At 41.3% G+C, this 26,076-nt stretch overlaps 1 protein-coding gene across 1 annotated transcript in view; it reads left to right on the top strand.

Moving 5' to 3' along the window:
- Nucleotides 1-847: 847 nt before the first annotated feature.
- EPC2 (enhancer of polycomb homolog 2) overlaps nt 848-26,076 on the top strand; it is a 50,361-nt gene continuing 25,132 nt past the window's right edge. The window contains exons 1-2 of the mRNA XM_082483958.1: nt 848-1,111; nt 18,878-19,037. Coding sequence (XP_082340084.1) covers nt 959-1,111; nt 18,878-19,037 — 313 coding nt within the window. The 5' untranslated portion in view covers nt 848-958. The remainder of the gene's footprint in view (nt 1,112-18,877; nt 19,038-26,076) is intronic.

Here is a 26,076-nt window from a genome sequence, read left to right as displayed (position 1 = left end):
GGGGGATCTCAGGAACCCACTTCAGCCCCTGTTCGAGGCTCACTCCATGCAGAGAGCAACACAGCACATCACTCTTGATGGAAAAAAAAAAAAAAAATTGAGCAGGTATGAGTTTGTTTCTGAAGCGCTGGATTTGCAACAATAACAGAAGTTAATTATCCTGGCGGCTGTTTTTAATTCTAAAACGTTTTAACCCTCACAACAGCTAACGATGGGAGCCCCCGGCCCGCGCCCTGCGCTGAGGAGAGGAGCCCGGCTGGCGAGCATGAGCCCGCCCTCCCCGCCTCGCAGCCCCGACACGGGGCTGACCCTCGGTGTCTGTCACCGGCTCCGGGGCGGGGGGAGGGGGGGGGGAACACGGCTGGGTGCACAGCCCGCCGCCACCGCCCGCCCCGGCGCCGCTTTCTCCAGTCACGGGCTCCTCCCGCTGCTCCGCCCGCAGCGGGGGCGGCAGGGAGGGGGGGGGGAGTGCGATGAACGACAACGATTTTCCCCCCCTCATAGCCCGTCTCGCCTCAGCGGGCACCGTCCCGTCCCGTCCCGTCCCGTCCCGCCTCAGCGGCCGCGTCCCCACCACCCCCCCTCAGCCTCCCGCCCTCGGCTGCGCGCGCACCGCGGCTGCCCCTCTCCTCCCTCCTCCCTCCCGGCCTCCCCCCCCTCTCCCCCCCCCCCCCCCCCGAGCTCTCGCGTTGGCTGTCGGGATCGCTGGCCGCTTTGGTTAATGTCCGCCATGTTTGCCATGGCGCAGGGAGCGGATCGAGCGAGCCCGGCGCGGATCTAGGGCTGCGGGGCGTGCGCTGTGAGCTACGGGCGGCCCCGCGGAGAGCTGTTCCGGGGCGGCGGGACCCTCCATGGTGGTGCGGGCCGGGTGCGGGAGCGGCTGGGAGGCGGCGGCGAGGCCGCACTGAAGGCCCCCCCCGCCCGCCCGGCCCCGGGGTGTTATTGTGAGGGGGAGACAATGAGCAAACTCTCCTTCCGAGCCCGGGCGCTAGACGCCGCCAAACCGCTGCCCATCTACCGCGGCAAGGACATGCCCGACCTCAACGACTGCGTCTCCATCAACCGGGCTGTGCCGCAGATGCCCACGGGGATGGAGAAAGAGGAGGAATCGGTAAGGGAGCCGCGCAGGGGGGGCACCATTGTTTATCAGACACCCCCCTCCCCTCACGGGAAATAGGCCATCGGCATTCACCAAGCGCACTACGCACGCTCCCCACCGCAGCGCTGCACGGCTCTTATGGGGCCCTGCGCAAAGAGCGCAGCGTAAACTGCTGTCCGACGCCGTAAGCGGGCCCTGCTCCGCCATCTTCTTTGCGTCCCGACTCGCGAGTGTTTTGATTAGTGTGGGGGGGGAGGCCTTTACGCTAGCGTAAGAAGGAGGAAGGCGCAAGACGCATCTCTGAATGAGCGAGCGGGCGCTGCAGCCGCAGTTGGCGTAGCGTGCCTTCGCTGGCGCCGCTGGTCTTGTGCGCGGGGAGCGGGCGGGAGGGGACGGGACGGGGCGGGAGGGGACAGCCGGGGACAGCCGGCGGCTTCGGCTGGTAGAGGCCGTCCTTCGCTGCAGATGCAGCGGGAGAAAGGCTCGGTGGTTGTCAGGAGTACGCGTCCCGCTCGTACTTTCTCAAAAGGGATGTTTTGTGCAGAGTGGTGTGTGCACATCAGATGTCAAGATGCATCAGATGGACGTGGACGATGCATCAAGTGTTAGAAGTGTTAGGCTTTTTTTTTTTTTTTTTTTGCGCGCGCCTTTAGGTGATTTCTTAATAAACCAGCAAGTGTTAAAAATAGATATGTGATGCTTCTTGTTCTTGTACTGTTATAAGGGGAGAAAAAGCTTTTGTCCCCGTACTTAAAGATAAGTTTCTGGGGTTCTTTTGACAAGCAGTAGGACAGCACCGCTCTGAAGATGCTTGTCCGCAGTTCTGGTGCCGTTTAAACGTGCCGATTTGTCTTGCTGGTCCTTAAACATCGACTGCTGTGCTCTTTGGAGTTGTATAAGGCTCAGATATAGGCTGTCGCCTGATGTGTCTGTACTTGTATGTAGAGCCGATAGTAAATGCACCCTCAAGAATTTCTTCAATGAATCCATGTCTCCGCCTCAGCCAAACCTCTGTGCATGTGGATTGGCTTTTCGGAGGCTACAGCTGTCAAAGGAGGCTCCATGCCTTTCTCATTGGCTTTTTTCACTTGACTGTTGATACTAAAAAGAATCATCTGTCTTACCGTTGTGGGTTTTTTTGTTTGGTTGGTTTTGTTTGTTTGGTTTTTGTTATTTACTCCATTGTTTTACAGTGTGTAATACACTGTGGTCAAAACTTCCAGTACTTCCTGAAGAGTAAATTTCTGCTAGAATCTGGGAGTGTATATAAAAGGCATAGCAGTGTGGTGGTACTAATGAAGCAATCTTGGAGAGTAATTTGGTTTTCTCATTTTTTGAAGTCTACTTTGCAGCCCTGTGTTTGCATTTAATGATTATAAAATACAATGCTTTTTTTTTTTTTTAAAAACTACTTATTTTGATAAATCATTTTTTAAATAAAATTATTAATGGAAAATTGCTGTGAGAGTTCAAGCAAGCAAGCTGCTTGTGGACTGCTTGACTCATTGTGAAGAAGATTAGATTTATACTTCAGTAAAACTGTTTTAGTGTTGTACTAAAATGTTGCGTTTCTGTAAGAATGAGGCTGATTTTCTCTGCACTGAAATGTGGCTATATTTGATATATTATGTAATAGTCTCAAAATGAAATGCTCATTGAAAAAACATATAAGCATAGTGGTAGACACATCAGCCAAACAAGATTATAAAGTGTACTACTAATAGATTGTTTTGGTTACTGCCGTGTAGTGACAGTTTCATTCATGGGGTAGCCCTTTTCCCAACGTTGCACAAATAATTCTTCAATGGAAGTTTTTGTAGTAGTGGTATGTAGAGCCCTTCTAGGAAAGGCTGTTGTGGGTGACAGCAGTTAAAGATTTGAAAAATACTTAAACAGCTTTTATTCATAGCAAATATTGCTATGATCGGTTTGACGTATTTTGAAAGGGACTTTTGGAGGGAGAGAGAAATCCACATATTCATTTCTGACATCTCAATTACTTGAGTGTCTCAGGGCCTTTTTTTTAGCGTAGGCTTTTGCCAGGGATGCATCTTGTGAAAGGTGTTTGAACCACCAGGGTGGCTGGTGATTTACATTTACTGTACAATGACACAAAGCTGATGGTAGTGTGGCCCCAGTACACTGCTGTCCTTGCTGTGCCGCCCTGTGTGAACCCTTGGTGAAATAAGAAAGGTCTTGTAGTACAGCATATCATGGGGTCACATAGCATCTTCCAGGGCTGACTTTCACTGAAAGTAACTAGGTATTTACAGACTTGCAAGTTTAAAAATGGTTGAGATTGACATGTATCTCTGACCTGTTCTTTACAACATAGTCTTGCTAGTACAGGCATATGATTTGCTTTGTTCGTGATCAATATTTTGTAAGTACAAAAACGCAGCTTTTGGTCCATTTGTTTTTAATATGGTGTGGTTGGGTTTTTTCTGTTTCTGTTTTTTTTTTTTTTTTAATTAAACTAGTACTGTTGTTTGGAATGTAGAAAGGCTTAAAGCCTGGGTGGGTGGGGACTTAATGATTATTGCTTATTTCTACTACTATTACTAAAGTTATTCGAACTGTGTATCAAAATGTCATACTGTCACTGTAGTCCCAGACTGGGGCAACAACGCACATTGCTGGTCATCCCACTACAACAAAGTATAGTGCTCAGTTTGTCAGTATGAGCATCTTTATTTGACTCTTGTTTTGATTTGATCTTGATGAATATGCTGGAACTATTTCTGTTTAAGTATTTTAGAGATTTGTATCCACTTCCAGTAATTTACAAATCAGTAGCTCATTTCTCTCACTTGGAAATTCCAGCTGTGAAAGAATTAGGCTTCTGGTCTGTAGCATGTTTATGTTAGCAAGTGTTTTTAATTTGCCCTAAATTAAACATTAAACCTGAGGAAGAAAACTGTGTGGTGGTGTTTTGTTTTGTTTCTTTTTTTTAAGCTAACGTAAGAGAGAGATTACTATTAAGCAGAAGCAGGAAGATGCCCTTTTATGAGCTTCAGAAACTGAGCAGGAACATTTCGTATTGTTTTTTTCTGATGAGTAAGAGTTGTATTTCATAATGCTAATGAATTGTTTTGGCTAGAAGGGGGAAAAGTTGCAGAATAGATAAGCCCTGGTTTTGTTTCTTATCGTATAACTGTGTTCTTTATTTGAATACATATTACTGGAGATTGCTGAGTTGCATGTTGTGGGGGAAAAGTCATGCTTAATAATGAGGCAAATTCAGGCTGAAGGCTTTCGGAAGTAAAGTTACTTGAGTTGTTAGGAAGCTAAAAGCATGGTGGTAATTGATACATAGATTGTCTGGTCAAAGCTATCTGAACGGTCATCTCAAAATTCTTGTTTGAACATTGTCCTGGTTTGAGGTAAAACAGGCCCAATTTTGTTCAGTAACTTTACTTTTTAGCTAGGCCTCTTCTAACTACAGAAATTAACAGCATATTATGCAGTAACTGTTTGCTCTCAGAGTGATAAGACCTATGTTTGTCATTGATGCCAGGAATGGTATGCGGAGAGGCTCCTGCTTACAGTTATTGCTATAACAGCCAAGGGCAGCTCACTCTGTTTATGCCCCATTGGAGGGTTGGAAGCGGAAAAGCGTAGAGGGGTCGCATCTGTGGGGATGAGCAGACAGGACAGGTGACCCATAACTGACCAACAGGGTATTCCATCCCATCTGCCTCATGCTCAGTATAAAAGCTGAGGGATCAAAGGGTCAGGGCTCTTTCTTCAGTGGCTGGTGCCCGAGGAGGACTCTCTCTGTTTGCCTTTCATCCTGATCCTGAATCCAGGTCTGGAATCCAGTTCCTGTCCATTACTGAGTCCAGTCTGAGACTTAGTATCACAGAATCATAGAGTTGTCTAGGTTGGAAGGGACCTGTAAGATCATCAAGTCCAACCATAAACCACTTCTCCACTACAAGCCGGTGATGTGATTGTCATCCTGGGAGCTTGATATGGTTTTGTATACATTTCATTATTTCCTTTTTATTTTGTTATTAATATGTCATTAAAGTAGTTTAGTTTCTTCTAAACTCATAAATCTTTCTCTCCTCTGCCTCTCTCTGAAGAGAGATAGGGGAGAGCGTCTGTCATTCCACCTGAGTGGCCAATCCAGCCCAAACCACCACAAACATAAGTTCATTTCCAGCCAAGTTTGACATCATATGACAAGGCTAAGATTATAGAAGAAAAAGTGCATGAATAGCAAGTTAAGGGCATGGTTTGGCGTTACTAAAATGCTGATAGAGTACGAATGAGAAGTGACTTTCATTCTCAGTCCTTGAGTGATCACCTCGGGATGATCTTTTGCTGATTGTTAAATGTAATGTTTAATTTTGAGTATTTTGACAGGCTGGAAGTAGTTAACTTGAAGAAATTTTTTCTTTGCTTTCCTTCTGTTTGTACTGTGTCCATCCCTTAGTTCGTTTGGTTTCTATTGTAATACTGGAAAGGTGAAGTGTTCAGCATCTGGCTTTCAAGGCATCCTGGAGCTAGTGATGCTTCTGAAGCAGCGTATTCATTCTCCTTTTAAAGCAGGAAGCATTACCTTTGCACAAGTCATAGATTTTTGTTTGGATATTTTTGCTGATACGGTGTAATATACTGAATATTTTTGCTGATAGAATGAACTGGAGGAGTTCAAAATATGGGCATACACACAGATATTAATTTTATGGCTACATCTTTATTGAGAAGCATAAGTCTTTTAAAGCTGATTCTGTATATGGAAATATTGCAGGTCATTGTTTTCATAACATGAATAGATTGTTTTTTTTTCCTTGTAATTCCAACTTAGCAATAATTATTTATACTAAATTATAATTGTTAACAAATAGGTGCCGTGAAACAAGTAGCTTACATTTTGTGATGACAATGGTATTTTCTTTTAGAGTCAGATGAAGCTTTGTTAGTTGTGCAGGTGACTTCTGGGAAGGTGCTTAAATAAACACAGTTGGGTATTACAGACTTGCCCAGAAAAGGTGAGGTTGGAAGGAACCCTGGAGGTGATCTTGGCCAACCCCCTGCTCAAGCAGGGCCACCTGGTGCCTGTGGCCCAAATCATGGCCAGATGGCTTTTGAGTATCTCCAAAGTGGGAGGTATCAACTGTGTGAGGACTTATTTAAGCTGTCAATCAGAAGTACCTACCTGGTACTGGCTGATGCACTCAGATTTAGGCTTAAAAACATAACTGTACATAAATGACTCCCCGTGCGGACAGAACCTATTCTAACTTGAGATTTGTATGTCGGATGTGCATTTGTAACCTGTGAACCCTCAAAGTTGCTTACAAATGAGGGGCTTTGTAGAACAAAGAAGAAGCCAGGACACCGGTGTGTAAAATACAAGGTCGACAGAGGATAACTTTAGTTCAAACCATGCAAATACTCTGTAAAACAAAAATCCCTCAAAAAGACTGTATGAAAGTCTAAGTAAGAAACTCAAAGGATTGTTCTTCCATGCAAAATCATGTGAAATCAAGACAGCAGACTTTCCTTAGGAAGGAAATGGGGTTTGTTTGATTAGAATTAACTGGCTTATGTGTTGGGGAAGTGTAATTCCCAGCACAAGTTTATTTCTCAGTTTGAGTTCAGCACCTGTATTTATTTACTTATTTTGCATATGTTTGGCGACTGCTGGGATTACTAGTATGTTTGGTAGTAGGTAACATAATGCTGTGTTGTAATCTTTATTCATGGAATTTTAAACTTCAGTTCTGTTTATAAGACCTTCCCCTGCCTTCAGGCCCTGTATTTTTCTCCCTACCTTTGAGACCCATTGCATCATGCAGTGACGTTCCTCACAAGGGCATGTTTTAACTCCATTTCCCAACCATTATTTCAGTTTTCAGCTGTGATCCTCTATCCTTCCTGTGCTCTCACCTGCAAAATGTTTTTGTGGCTAACAGAAAGTTCCTTTCAGTCTACTGCTGGTACTTCTTAACCTCCCACTTGATAATGGTAGATCAGACAACGCTAAGTAGGTTGGATTGTATTAGCTTGATGCTGCAGTGGGGGTGAAAATAAGCTGTTGATGAATGTGGAGCCTGTCTAACTGCTAGAGTAGCTGAGCATAGTTAACCAGTGAGCTGTTAAACTGAGTAGCTTTTAGCTTAATTTGTTGTGGCTGTATTTATGTGACTGAAGTTAAACAAGACAAAGATCTTCTCTTAAGTCTGAAACTTGCGCTCAGTTTATTAGGGCTTATCACATTAGCACCTATCAGCTAACCTGTAACAACTGCTTGTGAGTATAGGCTTAGCCTGTGACAAATGTCAAGTAATTTATCTTGGAGTCCGCTTTTAAGGTGCGGCTGAGCCAGAGTAACTGTGGTCTGCAGCTAGTAGGGATGGTCTACTTGTCGGAGTACTGAGGCCCATCTGACTCAATAATGGGAGGTGAGAGCCCACGGTAGAAAAGTTAAGCATCCTGTACTTTTATGAGAAGCGGTAGGAGCATGTGGGGGTAGAAGGCTTGGGAATGGAGAAGCATGAGACTGCTACGCTTTTGGTGTCATCCTGAGGTTAGATGGGTTCAGCCATATCTTAAAACCACACTCTTAATTTAGATAAAGTTGCATTTTTGCTGCGGGCTACAGTTGTATGCATGGGGTCAGTTAACATCGGTCCCTTAAATCTGTCCTAACGTGTTTGGGTGCCTGAGTCCATAGTAGAGAACAATGGTATCTGAACGGATGTTAATTGAGAGTTACACCTCAATTCATTATGCAGGAACTTTCCCTTGTAGGTAGGTTTCCTCAGGATGAGGTGTAATTCCATGATGAAAGCTTAGGAGGAGGTTTTGAAATCTGCCTCTCTGTGCTCTGTCGCTCAGCTCTAGAGCATCTCAAATGTAGGTAGCATTTTTTCCTTTTCCTTCAATTTAAGAAAACCTCAGAAAGAAATACCTCGGGCAGCTTCAGTTGTGCTTTGAATTACACAGTGCCAGATTTCACATTGCTCCTGCTTGGCAAAATTGAGCAGTAGTGAGCTTTGTACAATTCCTGTGTTGATTGAGATCAGTTGAGGTGTCCAGTTTGAATAATTTAGATCAACAGAGATTAAATCTGCTTACATGAATCTTGGTTTTAATTATTTTTCATAAGAGAAATAATGATTGGTGCTAGACATTCAAAAGGTCATTTGTAATTTATTTTGCCAACAAAGCTAATAAACTATGTCTTGTTTATACTTATTTGAAGTTATATGCTGTAGCATATTTATTGTTCTAACTGTTCAACTTCTTAAAAGATAACACATTTAATATTTACACACATTTAATACTTACATAAACAAAATTACAGTTAAACGTTAGTTGTCCCAAAAGCCATTGAAGATTAACTGTAGAACTGAAATTTCTGTAACAAGTAGAGAACTGAAGCAGAACTGGATTACTATGTATGAAAAGGAGTAAGAAGTAGAGAAAATAATTTTATGAAACTAAAGCTAATATCAATATAGACTGTCATAATTTTGCATTTAATGTCAACTAGTTCTGAGTCAAAGAAATGAAGTGTTTTGGAATATACTTTTTTAAAGGTTTGATTTTAATCCATTTTTCAACTTCCTACTTGTTAATATATAATAATCATCATGTAGTGTGACTGAAGGTGTTGGGTCCCTGTCCGTAACAGGATTGCGCTAAATATAAGGGAGCAAAGTTTGCAGAAAAAAAATCTGAGTTCTTATTTTTCCTGATTTACTTTGGTGCAATTCTAATTGTGATCAATACATTTACACCAATAAAATGCCTGATCCTTCAAGATAAAAGGAGAGGTTACCACACCTGATTCTATTGTTTTTTTTTTAAAAAAACTTATTTCTTCAGAAATAAGCCAATAAGGAAATGAACGGAGTGAGAGTATCGGACTTTACTAGGTACAAATATGCCTTTGGTCTGTTATTATTTAAATGCACATTTGAGAGTGGGAAGAGTAGGTGAGCTGATACCAGGGTTGTACCCTTTCAAATAAGTTCCTTGGCAGAGAAGAGCGTCATTCCCCACTGGTAAATGTGCGAGGACAGAACTGGGTTGCTTCTGACTAGTAGACTTACTTCTCAGGTCTCTGAAGTTTGGTGGGCTCAACACTTCACTGATACATCTACTTCAGTAGAATTTTTCTCTGTAAGTTACTTTTTCATGTTTATGTCATCCTAAATTGCGAGAAGTTAGGGCTTACACAGCTCGCTTTGTGTGACTGTTCTCCAGTTTGTTAGATGTCACTTTTCCACCAGTTTTCCACATCAGTGAACTGCTGTTTTCTCCATTTTATCTCATTGTGTCCCCTGTGACTCCCAAAGTAGTTCATGTACCTATCGGTTCTTAGCCAGCTTATTTACAAATGTTTCCTGCCCCCTTTTTCCCAATTGTTTTCCGGTGTTTACATTTTAATTTGTAATTTAGTTTTTTCAGCTTTCTGCCATTTGCATGCCTGCAACTCACACTTTTTATCTGTCTCACCAGTTTGAGTTGCATAACAAAAACTATTTCTACTTTGAAGTATCCTGGCAATGTCTGATTCCTCTGTGCTAAACTTAAATGAAGGCAAAACATTGGATGCCTTGCAGTGGTACCCAATGACTACATAAGTACGATAGACACTGTTATTAAAGAAAGTTTAAAAGTAATAACGTAGTTTCTTGAGTTAAAGGTGTTCAAGCAGAAATTTGTAGTCAATATTTAATAATTTTAATTCCTACCAATTACTCTATGTGCATTTGTGTTTTAATTTTTTTAAAAACCTTTTTCTAAGTTGTCCTAACGGTAGAACCAATCTCTGGTATCTCTTTTCTTTCTTTTTTTTTTTTTTTTTTTTTTTAGTATAATATGATGGATTTCTGTTTTGTTTGTCAGGTCTTCATCACTTTGTCGAGGACACTTTTTTTGAAACCTCTATAAAATATAAATTTCCTGGTATTGGTGTATGTACCTCAGTTAAATAAAAATCCATAATAAGAACTTTGGATGTTGCATACAAGTCAGAAGGTTAAATGCACAATGCAGTAAGGAGAGGGAGAGGTACTGTAAGCAACTTGGTTTTGAATGTAAAAATTATACCTGAAATTTGCCAGGAAATTGCATTGCTGGTGAAGATGAAATTAATAGGCGCATTTGATGCCCAGACTCTCGGTAACTTAACTTCAGTGCCATCCCAGCCCAAACCTCAACAGGCAGTAAGTGTTGCTTTGACCACAGAAACTTATTTTTAATGGATGTCTTTCTTTTAAGCAGCCATACATGTTCACACCTCTTGATCTGCGACTGTTGTAATCGGCCTTTAGGCTCCTGATAGGCACCAACAAAATGAGACCCCGCTTAACCGTGGTGGCATGAGTAAGAACTGGTGTTTTGAAAGCCCAGATCTTTAATATTAAGGTAATGCAGTTTCTTTGCTAACAAATATGATAGAGCAAGTAGCCTCAGATGTCTTAGCCACGTGAGGCTCTTGAGTAGCTTCAAGCGTGGTTTCTGTGCTGGGACCAGAAGCAGGATGTGTTGTTATGAAGTTGTTGGGTAATGCAAATCTCTAATTATGGGATGAAGTGAGGCAGAAGCCACTACTGCACTGCCTTTCCCAGGTCCTCGTGGTCTCCCAGCAGGGAGACAGATCCTGCAGGGAGCTGTTACCACCTTCTGTTGGAGGATTTCCACAGTCTTCCCTCCTGGTGGCTCTTCCTCTCTGCAAGGAGCGCAGTATTGTGACTCCTGGTCTTGTGAAGGTTTTGGCAGGTGGATCTGAGAATTAAACCGAGTTCAGATTCTGTGTGTAATACTGTATTTAATAAAGAGGAAAACTAGTTATTGTGGCATCTGAGCCTTTTAAAATACATTGTGGGGTTAATTACATTAAAAATAAGAGAGCATATTTATATATGTAGGTGTATACCTTTCCATCTCCACTTGTCTGACTTGGGACAATGGAGTAAAGCTAATTGAAGCAGACTGTAAAGAGAATAAAAAGGAATTCCTCAGATGCAATTTGTTAATGTTTTTTTCTGTGTAAGGTTGCATTTGTTATGTGGTGGATGATCCAAACTTGGCACAAGGAGTCGAGAGTTGTGTGTCTTTTGACTAGATGTTGCAGTACTTGTAACAGTTTTCTCTTAAGGTCATGCAAAGACATCTTTGGGGCGCGGGGAGGTTCTGCTTTTCAGGAAACATACATTTCTCATAACGTACCATATTCAGCCTTTCCAAAAGGAATTTTTAATAATTCAATTTAATTGTTACAACAATAATTCTGTTTTTAATAACTCATTTATATTCAAGTTTTGGCAGACTGGAAACTTGTATAATTAAATGTAGCTTTAAAATTTAGTGCTTGGGGGGGTTGACATTTTGTAAACAGTGACAGTTTGTTGTCAATGATATGTTCATAAATAGTGAACAGTTATTAGTTAGAGGAATGAGAGATTGCTCATGTTCTCATACATTACTACTGCCTCACTCAGTAGGGTAATATTTGGATTGTCTCACAGTTGTTTCATATCCATTATTACATAAGGTGATTGAAATTGCATTGCTTGCTTTTTCTGCATTGAACTTCTTTAGAGATTTTTATTTTGAAGTTTTTGTGCTGCAAGGTTAACTAAAGAAGCATGAAAATGATTGTGATTATTCTGGTCAACTCACTTTCCCTATACCTCCATCAGTGTCTCATGGGCTGATTTCCACTCCTAATTCCTAGCTTGCCTGTAGTAACTTTGTAGTGTTAAAAATGGTTTTAGTCAGACTGCTGTAGAGGAAATGAAGGAATGTTTTGGCATTTTTTTTTTTTTGTCCAAATTGGATTTGCTTCATTTAGATATACAGCTCCTATGTAGACCTATCTAGACACAAAGTGTCACCCAAGGATGTTGGGCTCAGGTGTTTTTGATGGCCCTTTTGTTGTATTGTTTCAGCCTGCATCTTGAGCATTCTTGAGATAACATTCAGGTGTTTTATCTCTAATCAGATGATTTGTATGTAAAGTGTTCACCCAATGGCTTGTCTTTGGTTTTTAGATAGCACTAGCATTGCTTTGTGAAATTACAATTGTTTAAGAACTGGGAAAGGGAAGTGACAGAAATGTGGTGATTTTTTTTTTCTGTTGACATGTGAGTTCACTCCTGAAATAAAGGAATGACTTTAGAGTAGCTAAGTAATAGAAATCTTACCCATTCCAGGGACTTCTGTGAATTATTTGGATGGAGTCATACAATTTGATTCACTTTGTTGCCTCCTCCTTCATGGAGTTGTCTATAACAGCAGTCTACTGTTAGCATGTTTTTTTTTGGCCTGTAGTTGTAAGTTGTATGGAAGGCAAGTGTGTGGCAAGTGGTTCTTGTGATTATTTAAAAAAAAAAAAAAAAAGGGGTGGGGTGGGGGTGTCATACTGGAAAAACATGATATGGCCAAAAGCGAAACTGAGAAGTGGTTCCATGAGCCCTTTCCACTTGTAAGGAGGGCCTTATGCCATACCTTCTCCTGCTGCTTGTGGGTTTTCTTGAGCTTCCTTCCGCCCAGAGTCAAAACCCCAGAGAGAAACTGGGAGGAGTGTCAGTCCTACAAAGCAGTTTTGCTTTGGGTGCATAACCAGTGTAACCTTTTAAAGGGACACTATGTAGCAGGTGGAAAGAGATCTGATTGCTGAATAGATTAATTCTTCATTGGATCAATAGGGAAATAATATGTGATCAACTTTGCTAATTCACTAAAATGTTTGTTTTTCTAAATAAGTTGGAATGAAGCAATGAGTTTCTCCCGAGATGCTCACTGCTGTCTCAAGGGTGAAAATTACAGTGGTGCACAGAGAGGTTTCCTGCTTTCTATCTGACTCCTTATTTCTGTTAACCGTTTTCCATCCCACGGCAGAGGGAAGGGAAAGAAAGGAAAACAGCTCTCTAGGTATCTTTCCTTTTTTTTTTTTTTTTTTTTTTTTTTTTCCCCTCCCCTGCATTTTAAGCCTTTCAGCTGCTTAGATATAAAGCAGCCTTTCTGCTGCTTTTATGAAAAAAAGCAGAAATCTTTATATAAAAAAAAATGGATATGTGTATGCAAGGAGGGAACAGATAATAGGGCTGTGGCTTTAGGAGGGGCCAAGGCTTTTGGTCAAAGTAGCTTTTGAGCTTCATGATGCTTTTTTCTGTGTGTCAACAGGTGTTAGTAGCTGTGGTTGAGACTTTGCAAGATGAGTCTGCACATCTCAGATTAAAATTCTGTACTTCTTGTTTGTGAATGTCCCTAGTAAATATAAAAATGTCAACTAATTTGTATTACCTGATTGGAATATAACATTAAGCAAATAGGCTTTACTAAGTTTTCCTTGTTGTCTTTGCTTTAATTCGGTTCTTGATTGCAGGTAGATTGGAAGGCTGTCTCTAAGTTGGTCTAGGAATAGCTTATTTTGAGTAGGTAAAGCTGTTAATAAATTCACTTTTCCATCATACTTACAGTGGAGTGCTATGGAGCTAAAGCCATCTGTCTTGTTAAGAGAATTGCTTTTTAACAGCTAAGCTGTGCTGTGTTGTGTTTTGTTTCCCTTAAGTCTTGGTAACATCAGTTAAGATACTTCTTTCATTAGTCTGCAGTGTTTCAGATATGTAAATTGTGTGGCCTGAAGCTCTGTAGTGAAAGGACTGGCAAAGAGGAAATTACTTTCTTAAATAGTGTCACAATAAACTGTAATGTGTTTCATGGCTTTCTACCTGACAGGGTAAACATAATAGTAGTATGTGAATAAAAGTGGTGAAATAACATTTTAAGAGTTATAGCATCACTTGTACAATGTAATTTTAAGGAATGAAGAAGAGGACAGATAAGTTTAGTCCTAAAGCTTCGTCTTCTACGGTGTCTGTATCAAACATGGAATTGCTCATTGAAGTTTCATAATTAAGACAGTGATCAGCTTTTCAGCATGAGGATGGTATTCAACCATAGGCATCTCCAAACATGCCTATCCAAAAAAAACCTAGCGCATTTATTTAAAGTATGATAAACTCTATTTCGGAGAGAATACTATAGGTGCAGCAACAGGGAGCTTAAAGGATAAGGGGGAAAAGCAAACTGGTCTGTAGGATGCTAGTGCTCTGTTTTGCAGCAGTGGAATGAGAGAGGATGTATTGGTAAATATTGTTCTAATGGGTAAAAATAATGTTCAGTATCCATCACTGTTTCCTTTAAAGCATAACAAAAATTATCTTTAGGAGAATGTTACCTGTTGACTTATTACTATTGTTGAACTTTTTTTCATAGTGAAGAAACTCCCAGATAGAAAGTTTAGAAAGAACATGAAACCTGTGGTATTTTGGGGGTGAAAGGACATAGCAGTGAAGGTACCTTGCTCTGAGTCAGTCTTGGGGCCTGGTTCTGAACATGTGCAACCAAAGCTGGGTTTAGGTACCAGTGTTGTAGGATTTTTTTGGTTTTCCCCTCTGAGGAAAAGTGAAAACAAGGATTGCAGTGTCTCAGTATGGGTTCAGAGGTGTGATTTCCAGTCCCGTTGTGGACTAAACCTGGTACTTACTCTCTGTCAGCCCTGTTGTGAAAGGCTGTCAAGTCATTTGGATTGGAGCTTCGAGGGTGAGGGTGTGAGACTGCTAGGTGCAGTGTACTCTTCTGTGCCACTCACCGCGGGATGAGTGGATCCGTGCTGGCAGGACGGGCTGTCTGCACCAAGGAAAACATACTGGATTATATAAAGCTGGTGGCTTGAGCAGTTTTTGCTGTAAACTGTTGTCACTATGGTGATTGTACAGTGAACGTACCTGCATGGCTAAAGTGCATCTAGAGAGATGAATACGTCACTTGGAGAACAATCTTGTTTTAACATGTAAACATGCTAAGGCAGCAGTATTACATATACTAAACATTTAGATATTTCTAATTCTGTTATGCTGTTAGTTGAAGAAATAGGACTATCTAAGCTGTATTTGTTTGAAATTTTTTAGTCATACTAGTGAGAAAGGTTTGGATGTGCTTTTTAAGGAATTAGTGGGTAATAACTCTTTGACATGTACTCCTTTTTATTCCCATGGCAGCATGTTCTGTTTGCTATCATCACTGTTTCGTCTAACGTTCAGTTATTTTGTGTGAGATCTTTTTATCTTCCCTACTTCAGAATGAAGCATGAGTTAAAATATGGTGTATGTCTTTCAAAACCATAAGAAAAGGTGAAAAATAGACAAAAAGATACATTGGTATATCAGTTACTAAATCCATCTTTAAAAACACTTTTTCAGGTTTAATAAAGCCATTTAATTAGACCAATTTTCATATAAAAGTCTTAAGAGTTTGTTTAAACAGAGCTATTTGAGGAATTAATTTTTATTTTCCTTAACTTCATGTTCAGCAGAAAGATTATCCCCCCCCCCCCCCCCATTTTAAAAATTACACCACAGCCTGTCTTTTGAAGCTCTACTGTTTGATGAGTGACAATAATACTGTTGAGACTTTTCTGTTTGAAAGCTGTTTTATGCTTGAAGGCTTTTTATAGTAAAGTGAGTACTAACACCTATTGTCAGATTTTCCTTGGGAACTCTTTGTACGCTTACTAGCAGTGATACAAAAATTGAGAATCCAAGTTACTCATCTGCCCTGTTTAATGGGCTATGGAGCCAAAAGATGTTCTGAATTTTGATTGCTGTGTGTCCTTCTTCACTACTTTTTCTGAAAGTTAAACTTTATTTACCCATTCATTACTTAGGTCACTGTGGGCTAGTGTGGCTTCTCTACAAGTTATTTAATCCTGTTTTAGAAGAGTGTCTGTGTTTGTTTTATTTTGGGGGTGTGTGGGGAACTGTATGTTGGTCAGCTTCAGTTGGTTGGCTGTGGAAGGAATGCATCCTCAGCAAGTTTGATGACCCTGCATTAGGAGGAGTGGTTGGCTTGCCAACAGTGGAGCGGCTGTCTTTGTGGATGCTGAGAAACTTGAGGACTGGCCCAGCTGAGATGTTGTGAAGTTGAGTTAGAAGTGCGCAACTTCTGTACCTGGGGCAGAATAATAACACTGTGCATCGCTACAGGCAGGGAACTGCCTGGCTGAGAAGGAGCAGCACTGATGGAAAGAACAGACCAGGCGATGGGCCGGCTGTGTGTGCACACTGTGTGGCTAAGGCGTGCTGTAGACTGGGCTATGTTAGGAGGAATGTGGCTACCAGATAGGGAAGTTATGATGCTCCTCCACTGGTGAGGCTGCTCTTGGAATGCTCTTTCCTGTTATTCTTCTTTCCCCAGATTTCTCAAAGATGTTGAGAAACTGAAAGATAATCTGTCAGTGGGCTGCCAGAGTGTCTAAAAGCTTACAGTGTAGCTACTCTGAGGAGGGTGTGAGGCTCTTGTTACTTCTGGCAAAAGAGGGTTAGTACATCACTGAAACAGGTTACTTAGAGGGGCTGTGGAAACAGGAGGTTTTCAAGACTTGAAAAAGTCATGGCTGGCCTGTCTAGTGTTGGAGATAATTGTCTTCAAGTGGGAGTTGGACAGATGACCTCCACAAGTCCTTCCAAACAGCGTTTCTGTGGTACTCCTGCATACTGTGTTGTTAACTGTTAGGAGACAACTCCAGAGACATCAGTTGAAAGCAGCACAGTCATGAAACAAATTTTATTTTAGTTGAATTACCTACTCAGAGCTGTGAAGCTCTCCAAGACACATTTCAATGGTAGAGTGATAGATTTACTCAGTATGTAGTAACTCAAGCAGATCACACCAGTTATTTGATTGCATGCTTGTCTTAATTTTAATAGCATTCACTGGGGAGCCTGATAGTTTGATTTAATGTTGCTTCATCTGCTACGGGAGATTCCCCAAGCTGCTCTTCCAGTCGCTGGTTTGTTATATTCTAATTTTGCAGAAATTGTATTATTTGTGTTTCTCCAAGTTCTTAATATTTAAGAGAATGTAATTTACTAAATATCATTTACATATTTTTAAAGATCTGCTTTCATTCAGTACCCTTTTTTAAAAATAATGCTCTGTAGAATTAAAGAGGAAGAAATCCTGTTCTTGAGAGAATTTGCCAAGTGTGTAACACAGAATCTCTGGGTGTGAGACTGCCATGTCTGCCAGACTGTGTTGCAGTGGAGTTACAGAAACTCTGGCTGGTTCTCCTGTTTGTGGTGTTGATGCCTGGGCTCTTGTGAGGCCGGATAGTGGTGGGTGTTAGTCGTGGTGACGGGATACCCCAGAAAACCAAAGGAGCAGACAGAGTAGCAGTCTTTTTTTGTTTTGTTTAAAAACTGTTCATAACAAATACTGTTTCCAGCAGCCAGGTGTGTGGGAATGGCTAGAGGATGGCCCAAAGCCCCTGGAATAGGCAAGGTCAGGGTGCATAGCTCTGTGACCGAGAGCTGAGCCTCAGTTTCAAGTTGATACTCTACTGTGTCATCCTCCCTCCCCTCAAGTTTTGGAAGCTGGAGGCAAGAACTCTGTGGTGGGGGAGAACAGCGAAAAGAGAAGAAAACTTTCAGGCTCCCGGTTCTGCTAGAGACTAGTAGCTAATCTGTTAGGAGACTGCAGTTTGCTTGTTTATATTCGACTTGCACGGATGGAGAGCTCACGACTTAACTTTCCCAAGTAAATGACTGTGGTGATTTAAGAACTCGTTCTAGTGAAGACTATCACTCTTCCTCTTTACTGGACACGCAGAAGGCAGCATGTGCCAACTTAGCCATTTGGAGACTTAGCATGAGACATTTTTGTAATGGTTTAAATGAGTAGACTGTACTGGAGGGTCTGAAGCATACACATACACTGTACAGCTGCCAGCCTCTGGCTCAGGGAGGGAGAGAACGAGAGGAATAACATTCAAAATCATCCCATCATCTGATGGTCTGCCAGACAGGCTCCTCATGTCGCTTGTCAGTTCATACCAGGTTTTCTGCAGACTGCACTGAAATGGTACATAGACAGTAGCATGAATTGGAACACTGCATTTGTACTGTTTTTTTTTTTTTTTTTTTTTTGCCAAAGTTTAACACATCAGAAATCTTTGAGAGAAGAGACACAGGTCAGTGCTAACTTGCACCGGTAGATGAGTTTCACTGAGTTAACTAATAAAATTATGTGTGAAAAAAAAATCTCTGTAAATTAATACACTTGTGATTTTTATTTCACTTGAAATGATTCTGAAGCAATTGATTCCTGTCCTGTAAGAATAAAATGAAGTGATACCTGTTTAGGGAGTCCATGCTTTTCAAGTGTTACTCTGTGACAACTACTTTTTCTGTTGGCTTAACTAGCTGAACTTCTAAAGCAAGCAAGCTGGTAAGAATGGCTGGGTAGACAGGAATGATGAAATTAGCTATTCTTTTGATTTGAATCTGTTGCTTATAATGCTTTAAAGGACTTACTATGTATCTGTTGACTGATCTTGCATAAATTTTCTCATGACAGGTTTTGATGAGTTTGGCTTATACCAGCCCTAATTTTCTACTAGGGTTATTTTGTGTTGTTTGAATGTTTGACTTTTTCCCAGTCTGGTAGAAGGTGTGGGCTGTTGTCTGAACAAAGGGCTCTTTTCATCTGTTTGTAGTCCTGCCTTACATTCACTGGAGCTCTAAGATTCCTATCAGTTTAAATGATGGAGAACACATCTTTTCCTGTCACTAACCTGGAAGCAAGCATCCTGCTGTCCTCTAAACTACAGTAAAGCCTCAACTCTTTTATCTGGATGTCTTGTAGAACACCAGGAAAACAGTAGGAGAAAAGGATTACTGTCTTTGTATGTGCTTCTCTATACTGGTAACTAAATAAACGAACTCTAAAATTTTCCTCTTGCAGGAACATCATTTGCAACGGGCTATCTCAGCACAACAAGTTTTCAGAGAAAAGAAAGAGAGCATGGTTATCCCAGTCCCTGAAGCGGAGAGCAATGTCAACTATTACAATCGTTTGTATAAAGGAGAGTTCAAGCAACCAAAGCAGTTCATTCACATTCAACGTAAGTTAACAAATGTTGGGTTTGTCGTGTGTCTGTCTGTCCCCCTATGGCGTCGTGTCCCCCCCACCCCCCTCGCCTTTTATTTAAATTGAGTAGTCGTCAAGACAATCTTGAGGACAAAGTTGCTACAATATTCAGAAAGTGGGACAACTCAAAAATCCAAGGGGGATTTTCATATGTAAATTCCAGTGTCTCTTTTAAAGTTTTGGAAGAATTTAAGGTTGAAGGTAAATGTGAAGTTTTTTTCTGCTTTATTTGTTTATGGGCTCCGTGACGATACTGTATCTCCATGTACGGTAGCTGGCAAGCCTTATCCTGTCTGGTTATCCACTATTGTTGATCAATCCATTCTTTTTTTTTTTTTTTTTTTTTGCCTAATTCTGAGAAGAAATAACTGAGCTAGCCTAGCTGCCTCCTAGTTGCTTATACTAATGCAGGGAGTGGAAGAGGGGTTGACTTGCTGGCTGAACGAGTCTGGAATGCCTGTTAACTCAAAAGTGCTATATAAATGTGGACATCAAGAAAATAGAAGGGTTTTTGTAATGAAATCAGCCTTCATTCTACTGATCATAAGAGTTCTTGAAGGTTCAGTTTTGGCTGTGCTGACAGTGCAGTTCAAACTGTTCCCTATAGCATGGATGTATTCTGGGGTATGGGTAACAGTTATTTTTCTCTGTGTTTTGCTAAAACTGTATAGACTTGCCTTTCTTTAGGGAACCCTGAGCCTGTTTTATAGAAAAAAGGAAGTATTCTTTTGTATGAGTTTAGCTTCCTATGTCTTAAAAGATCTAATTAATTAAACTTGTAGTTAATCATAGTGGTCTCTGGATTAATTGTAACATTGTTTTGGTTGATGTTCTGCTGACAGTGACACACATTTATAGGTCAGTTGTTCCTTGGCACACAAATCATGTTTGTCCTTTGCAGCATGTGGTTCTAGGGGATTATTTCATGACTTGGCCTTCTCCCAGGAGTCATCTTCATAGCAAAACCTTAAATTCAATCATCGCAGTGGCTTCTCAGTCCTTATGGTGAAGCACAAATTCAGTCCTGGGTCTGTGTAGAGAAAACTTTTCTCATCCCTGGTTCATGTTTTTGGTTCTCAGTCGTATTGAGAAGACTATTGACAGGGGTGTGCTAAAGCACCTTGGAACAGGAACGTGGTCCTCGGTTACTAGTGTTGGGGTTTGTGCAGACAGTATGGATCTTACTGAGCTTCATCTCGCCAGAAGTGTGTAGATAATCTGTTCCCCACACACTTTTTTTCAGCTGCCTCAACAAGAGGCTGTTGATCTGCATGTAGATTTGAGCAGGGAAAGCACTTTGTTTGTGTGTCATCTGCTTATAAATACGACTGGAACTGAAGTTAAGCGAAGATACTTATGCCCAAACCCAGCTGTATATTGAAGATCCTTGCATCATTTCTCACGAACATGGTGAAGTCTCCTGTTTTTTTCCATGTATATACGTAATGAGAAATTTTGGGAAATAACATGCTCAAGATTGTCTATGATACAGTAGATATTATACTGGTAGTGTGAGAAATGAGCTAAAGAAAATTGATTAAGTATTTCTCTCCTTAATAGAAGAAAGAAACCTGCAGGCAAGGCAGGTTGCATTAGCTGACATGAAGCTGCTGAATGAGGAATGTATTTTATTCTTTACTTTGGACATTGCCAGAAACACTGTAAATATTGTTAATAAACATGTCTAAAAGTGTTAAATACATTATGCCAAAATGTTCTTGTCTTGTTGAGACTCACAGTCTTTCTGGACAGAATTACAGAAGGTATTTGAGCTGAAGATAAACATCAGATACTGCTCCAAGATAATTTTTCCCACATATTCTGGTTGGAGTAGGTGTGATACAAGGCAGCTTTATGATACATAGACTGCTTAAAATTTCTGTTTTAATGCTAAAAGCACAAAGAGCAACAATACTTACTTTGGCCAGGGAAGTTATGTAAACGGATAGAGGGCAAGAGACCATGTACTGTAATCCATTCTTACTGGTGGTTATTGCTAGAAAATTATGAGTAAACCTAAATCATTTTGCAGTTCATCTGTTAGCCCAGGTTTGGATTGGTTTTGTTTATTTTTAACTTTACTAATATAATTCTTTTATTTAGACCAGCGGTTCCAAGCAGAGAAAAGTTAATTTCTTTGTGAGGCATGGAATTCATGAATAAGCATGGATTCCAGGTGTTATTGGACTTAGGTGGCACCAATTCAGGTGACTTTGAACTGAATATAAACAGAAGCCTTGAACTGTTGTCATTATTCCAGTATGCTTAATAGTTTTCCAAGAATATTTGTAGCTTTAGTAACATGAAGATGCATTGTAAGTTATTAATATGCAGCAGAGAGAATAAGTTAGTACACTTGTACCTATGCTAGAATTAAGTTAAGTGAGCTAAGTGGGTGCATGAAAACAAGTGTCCTTAACAGAAATTAATGAAACAAAAAATATATCGTTAATATATATTTTACCTATTTGTGTGTATAGAAACAGTAATTATACCAAGCTAATGCTTTATCATAAGTAATGCAGCCAGATTGTTCTAATAATCTTCATCAAGTTCTGTGGGATAAACTCTAGTCACTTTTTTTTTTTTTTAATTTAAAGTGAAGTGCATGCATTTTGCGTAACTGAGAGTTGGCCATTTTTTATTCGTTGTGTGTTCCACGCTTTTAGAGGATGCTGTAGCAGGATCTGTTCAGGCTGTGGGCTTGTAGCCTGGATATGTAAAATGGGTATTTGCATGCTACCTCCTCTACTGAGGTATTTCGGTGCAGGTGGGGAGCGCTTGAAGCTCTGTTCCAGTCAGGTGCTACAGCCTTGCCACTGAGGTGGTGTTTTGCTGTGTTGTTGCTACTTTGGATATAATTACCATGATGCAGTTCTTCATTTGCTCTTGGTCGGCACAGGTGTATCTGCTGCCATCAGGATCCACGCTGCCCACTCTCTTCTCACTGACAGCGCCTTTCTGGTGGCAGTTGTGTTCATGGGGAGCCAGCTCTGGGAAGTGATCTGAGAGTAACCTTACCTTTCATTTTTTGGTTAGGTGAACCTCCATATTTATCAGTTTTCTGTCTTGGCTGGTTGCATGGTTGCTGGTGTTGGCACAAGCAAGGTGATAGGAACGCAGCTTGCTGGGGAAGGAAGCTAGTGGAACCACTTGTTCCAGTGGTAACTCGTGCCTAGTGTAAAATGACTGTGGGACCACAGCCTTAATTTAGTTAGCTAAATGAAATCAGTTAATTTAGTTCAGTTAAACCCAATGTAATGTAACTTACAGAAATGCATTTTTTTTTTTTTTTTAAGTTCGTATAAACTGGGTTCCTAGGGGAGTTCAAGTAAACAAAAGCAAATCCCTCTGACCGGACTGCCATCAGGAGTTGTTAGAGTGGCAGAGGATGTTGGCTCGCTAATTGCTGTTGCAAAACCAACAAGTTCTGAGCATTTGTGAGAGGTAAACTTACTGGGGGGGATCCCTGGGGCCCTGTCCAGCAGTGCAGTGTAGAAACATGCAGTGGGGAGAAATGCAGAAATTTTGGAGTAGGGAAAGGAGATTCATCAGTCACTCACAAGAATCTTCGAGGAACTACCAGCAGAAAGGGATATAGATGATTAATTTTTAACTACATGAACTAGGAGATGGGTTGTTCTTAAAACACTAACTAGTAGCAGGTCATCTGAAGTACAGTGCTTTCAGTGGCTGAGTCCGCTTCTTCAGTTCTCGCAGGCGTGAATGAACAGTCGCATCTGTTGCTATGGCAGGGGCAGGAACGGAGCGTGGTGGTGGATAGTTAGATCACACAGCACATAAACCACCTGTGTCTTGTGATGGCTTTTGAAGCCAGCAAGCTGCCATACTAAGGGCAGTCCAGGATGAAAAACTGCTCTAACTGGAACCAGTATGGTTCACTCAGTGCTTGAGAATAGAAGAAAACTGGTGGTTAAGGATGTCACTGAAAGTGTCTTTCAAAGTGCAGTGATGGAAAAATTCAGGGAAGGAGGACACTTCCATGAGTGTCCCAGAGCTGTGGTGAGCCAGCTTGGGTTTGATTTACTCCCTGTGATTGCATGCAGCAGATAAGGAAGAGTGATAGCTTTGCATTTCCTCAGACTCGTAGACCTCCACAGGCTGCTGAGACTTTGTGGCCTTCCTGTCTGCATTGAAGCAGGAGGTGGAATGCAAGTAATGCTTCCATTGCTTCAGCGTCATTAACCTGCGGCCTCTCTGGAAACCCCCTTTCTTTGAAAGTTAATGATCTTGATAACTACCGGTCATGACAAATAGTATGAGAAGCATTGCTAGCAAAAGGAAAGCACTGCTAGGAGGCATGAAAAGCAGGATATGTGACAAGGGTACTACTGTTCTCACAGTACCAGTGTCTTTTTATATAACAAAATGAGACTGGATTTATTTGATGTAACTTATTCCTGGCAAGTACATGTTGGATACCTTTTATCTTGTCATTTTGATTATTTGTCAAAATATTTTTGTAGAGTTGAAATTCAGGGTGTAGTTTTGGGTTTTCTTAAGGATTACAGTTTCTTCCATTTTCCAGTTTTTCAGCACTTCATTTGTTATTCATGAAGTCTCAAAGTGACTGCTAAGAGAGCTGATGTTTTATCAGCAAATAATTTAGTACTATGTATGAAGTTAGGTGGACTTGCCGTGTGACTAAGCCAGTGGTTCACAGGGGCCGATGAACCAATATAACAGCCAGGAAGGGAGGTTCCACTTCCCTTTGCTGGTCCACTTCTGGTGGCACGCACCCCTGTGTGTCCTGAACTGGTCATGGTGCTGACTGGACGCCTCTGCAGGCTGGTTCAGCTTGCTAACAGTGAGCAGTGAGATGGAGGGACTCTCCTGCTTTCAGATGAGGTGCACCGTAGGGTCAGTTTACGTGCTGGCAGTGTGGTAATTTGCCTTCTCTATTTGAGATTAAGATCTCACCTTCTTATCACTAATATTCATCATGAGTTCCTGAGGATGAATGGTCTTTTAAGTTACTTGTTGATGGAATGGTTGGGCTTTCACTTTTCTTCTTGCTAGTCTTAGTGTCTCCTGCTAGTTGGATCTCACTTGAGCCTGTGCGATTTTGTTCTGAAAGGTGGTTCGGGAAGGAGCATGGTTCAGGAACTTTCAATGACTCTTCCTTCCTCAGTATGGAAATGAAGGCAAGCTTACTGGCACTGCTTACAATGTACGGGTGGACAGCATCACATCTGCCCTGTCACAGGGATCCTCCTGCTCACTGATACTCTGGTTTAGAAATACTGACTTGAAACGTTTTGTTTGCAGGGGATTACTGCATTATCTACTGACAGGTAATAGCTTGATGTGGGTTTTTTTTCGTGTAAGATCAATATCTGTCTGAGGGTAAACAAGCAGTGCCTTTTCTGCAGTGGATTTCTGTGTGTTCTCATGTCATCTGTGAGAACGTGGTTAAAGACCCATTTTTTGGAGTAGAGAGACCAGCTTTATTGTTAGGAGAGTTCTTCCAAAATGATGGGAACATTTGGTCTAGAAAACATTGCCCACCTCCCTTGAGCAGAGTTGTTTGCATACTGTGAAAATAGGACTGTAGCAGTTTTCTAGGCTCTGGGGATGGTCTTGGGGTGGGGGAAACTTTTGCAATTTCCTTTCTGGTGAAAGTGGCAGTTTATGCTTAAGAGGTGATCAAATTACAGATTGTTGTGGAGGGGGAGTGCAACATTGGGCATCATTCCGTGGGATCAGAAGAAGTATGAACTGCTGAGGTTGCAGTTGGCTGGGAGAGCTCCGAAGTGTTTTGAAACTCTGGTGAATAACAAGTGGAGTCAGGCATGCTCGGTCAATGTTTGAGCAGTCGCCAGTGCTGTATGAGAGAGTGCTTTGGAGTGGAGTTGAGGAGTGTGAGGGTTACAGCTCGGGTGGGACAACTCACCCCGTTTCGGTCTGTGGCTGATGTGGTGCACTGTTGGTGCCACCACCCCAGTGCTCCCAGGCGGCTCTGCTGGGCCCACGCAGGAGAAGTTGCAGCAAAGCTTACAGGAGCCGAAGGTGATGTGTGGCAGACTGGTCTCATCGAGTCCTGCACTGATCCTTGGCAGGTAGCTCCTTGGTATTTCGCGAGTCACTGGCTGTTCAGCTCACCCCCGGCACTGTGACAGTGTCTCTCTGCTCTCAACTGTATAGTCCTGCCCAGTGATATTCTTAATACAGTTTTACAGAACTATGAATTAAAAAAAAAAAAATCTGGGTCAGTTTTTATCTCAGGACTTTTGATTCCTATAGACTGCCACGGGCAAAGCAGGATCCAGTGTTGTTAGCTGTAATTTAACTCTAATATACAGTTAATTGTTAGAGGGAGTGCTGTGGGTCACGTGCCCCATGACAGTGTCAAGTGACAAGTGCCATGCAACTTGTATTATTGAATTAATATATTAGTAATTACACTTAATACATAGTTACAGTCTGTTATTATTAATTTCTTCTTGAAATAAATTTTTATAGTGTGTTTACAGTGTGTGTGTTGGGCCAGAGAAGCCTTCTGACTAAGTGGTGGTGTCAGAGTTAGTACAGTTGAGCACTGTCTCTCCTGCAAGGTAGCAGTTTGCAGCTCAGAGTGGTAAGGGACTGCTTATTAGCACTTCTCAGCTCTATCTGACTGAGTTTCTATGAGTAGCCAAATAGATTAAAAGCTGGTAGCGGTTCGACTAATTTATTGCACTGGAGTAGAGAAAGAGTGGTCTTGAGCTAGTCTGAGACATGGAAAGAATGTGCTACTTACTACCTGTTTGTTGACTGTTCAGACCATGGGAGAGAAAATACTATAATTTGCTTTAAAGATTAGTTTTTTAGCTTTTTCTTTTTTGCTCCTGGTCTTCCAACTTTTTGTTTTAAAGGCCTCCCAAAGTACACAGGGAAGCTTAGTAGCAGAGGTTTTCTTTAAGTTAGCACTTAGATATAGCTATGAATTAAGAGCGTAAAAATAAGGTAGTGCTATTAGTCTATTCAGAATAGAATATATTTCAACAAGTCTT

The sequence above is a fragment of the Vanellus vanellus genome (genome assembly GCF_965231255.1).
Source record: "Vanellus vanellus genome assembly, chromosome: 5".
NCBI classification, from domain to species: Eukaryota; Metazoa; Chordata; class Aves; order Charadriiformes; family Charadriidae; genus Vanellus; species Vanellus vanellus.
This window is presented reverse-complemented; position numbering and strand designations above follow the sequence as displayed.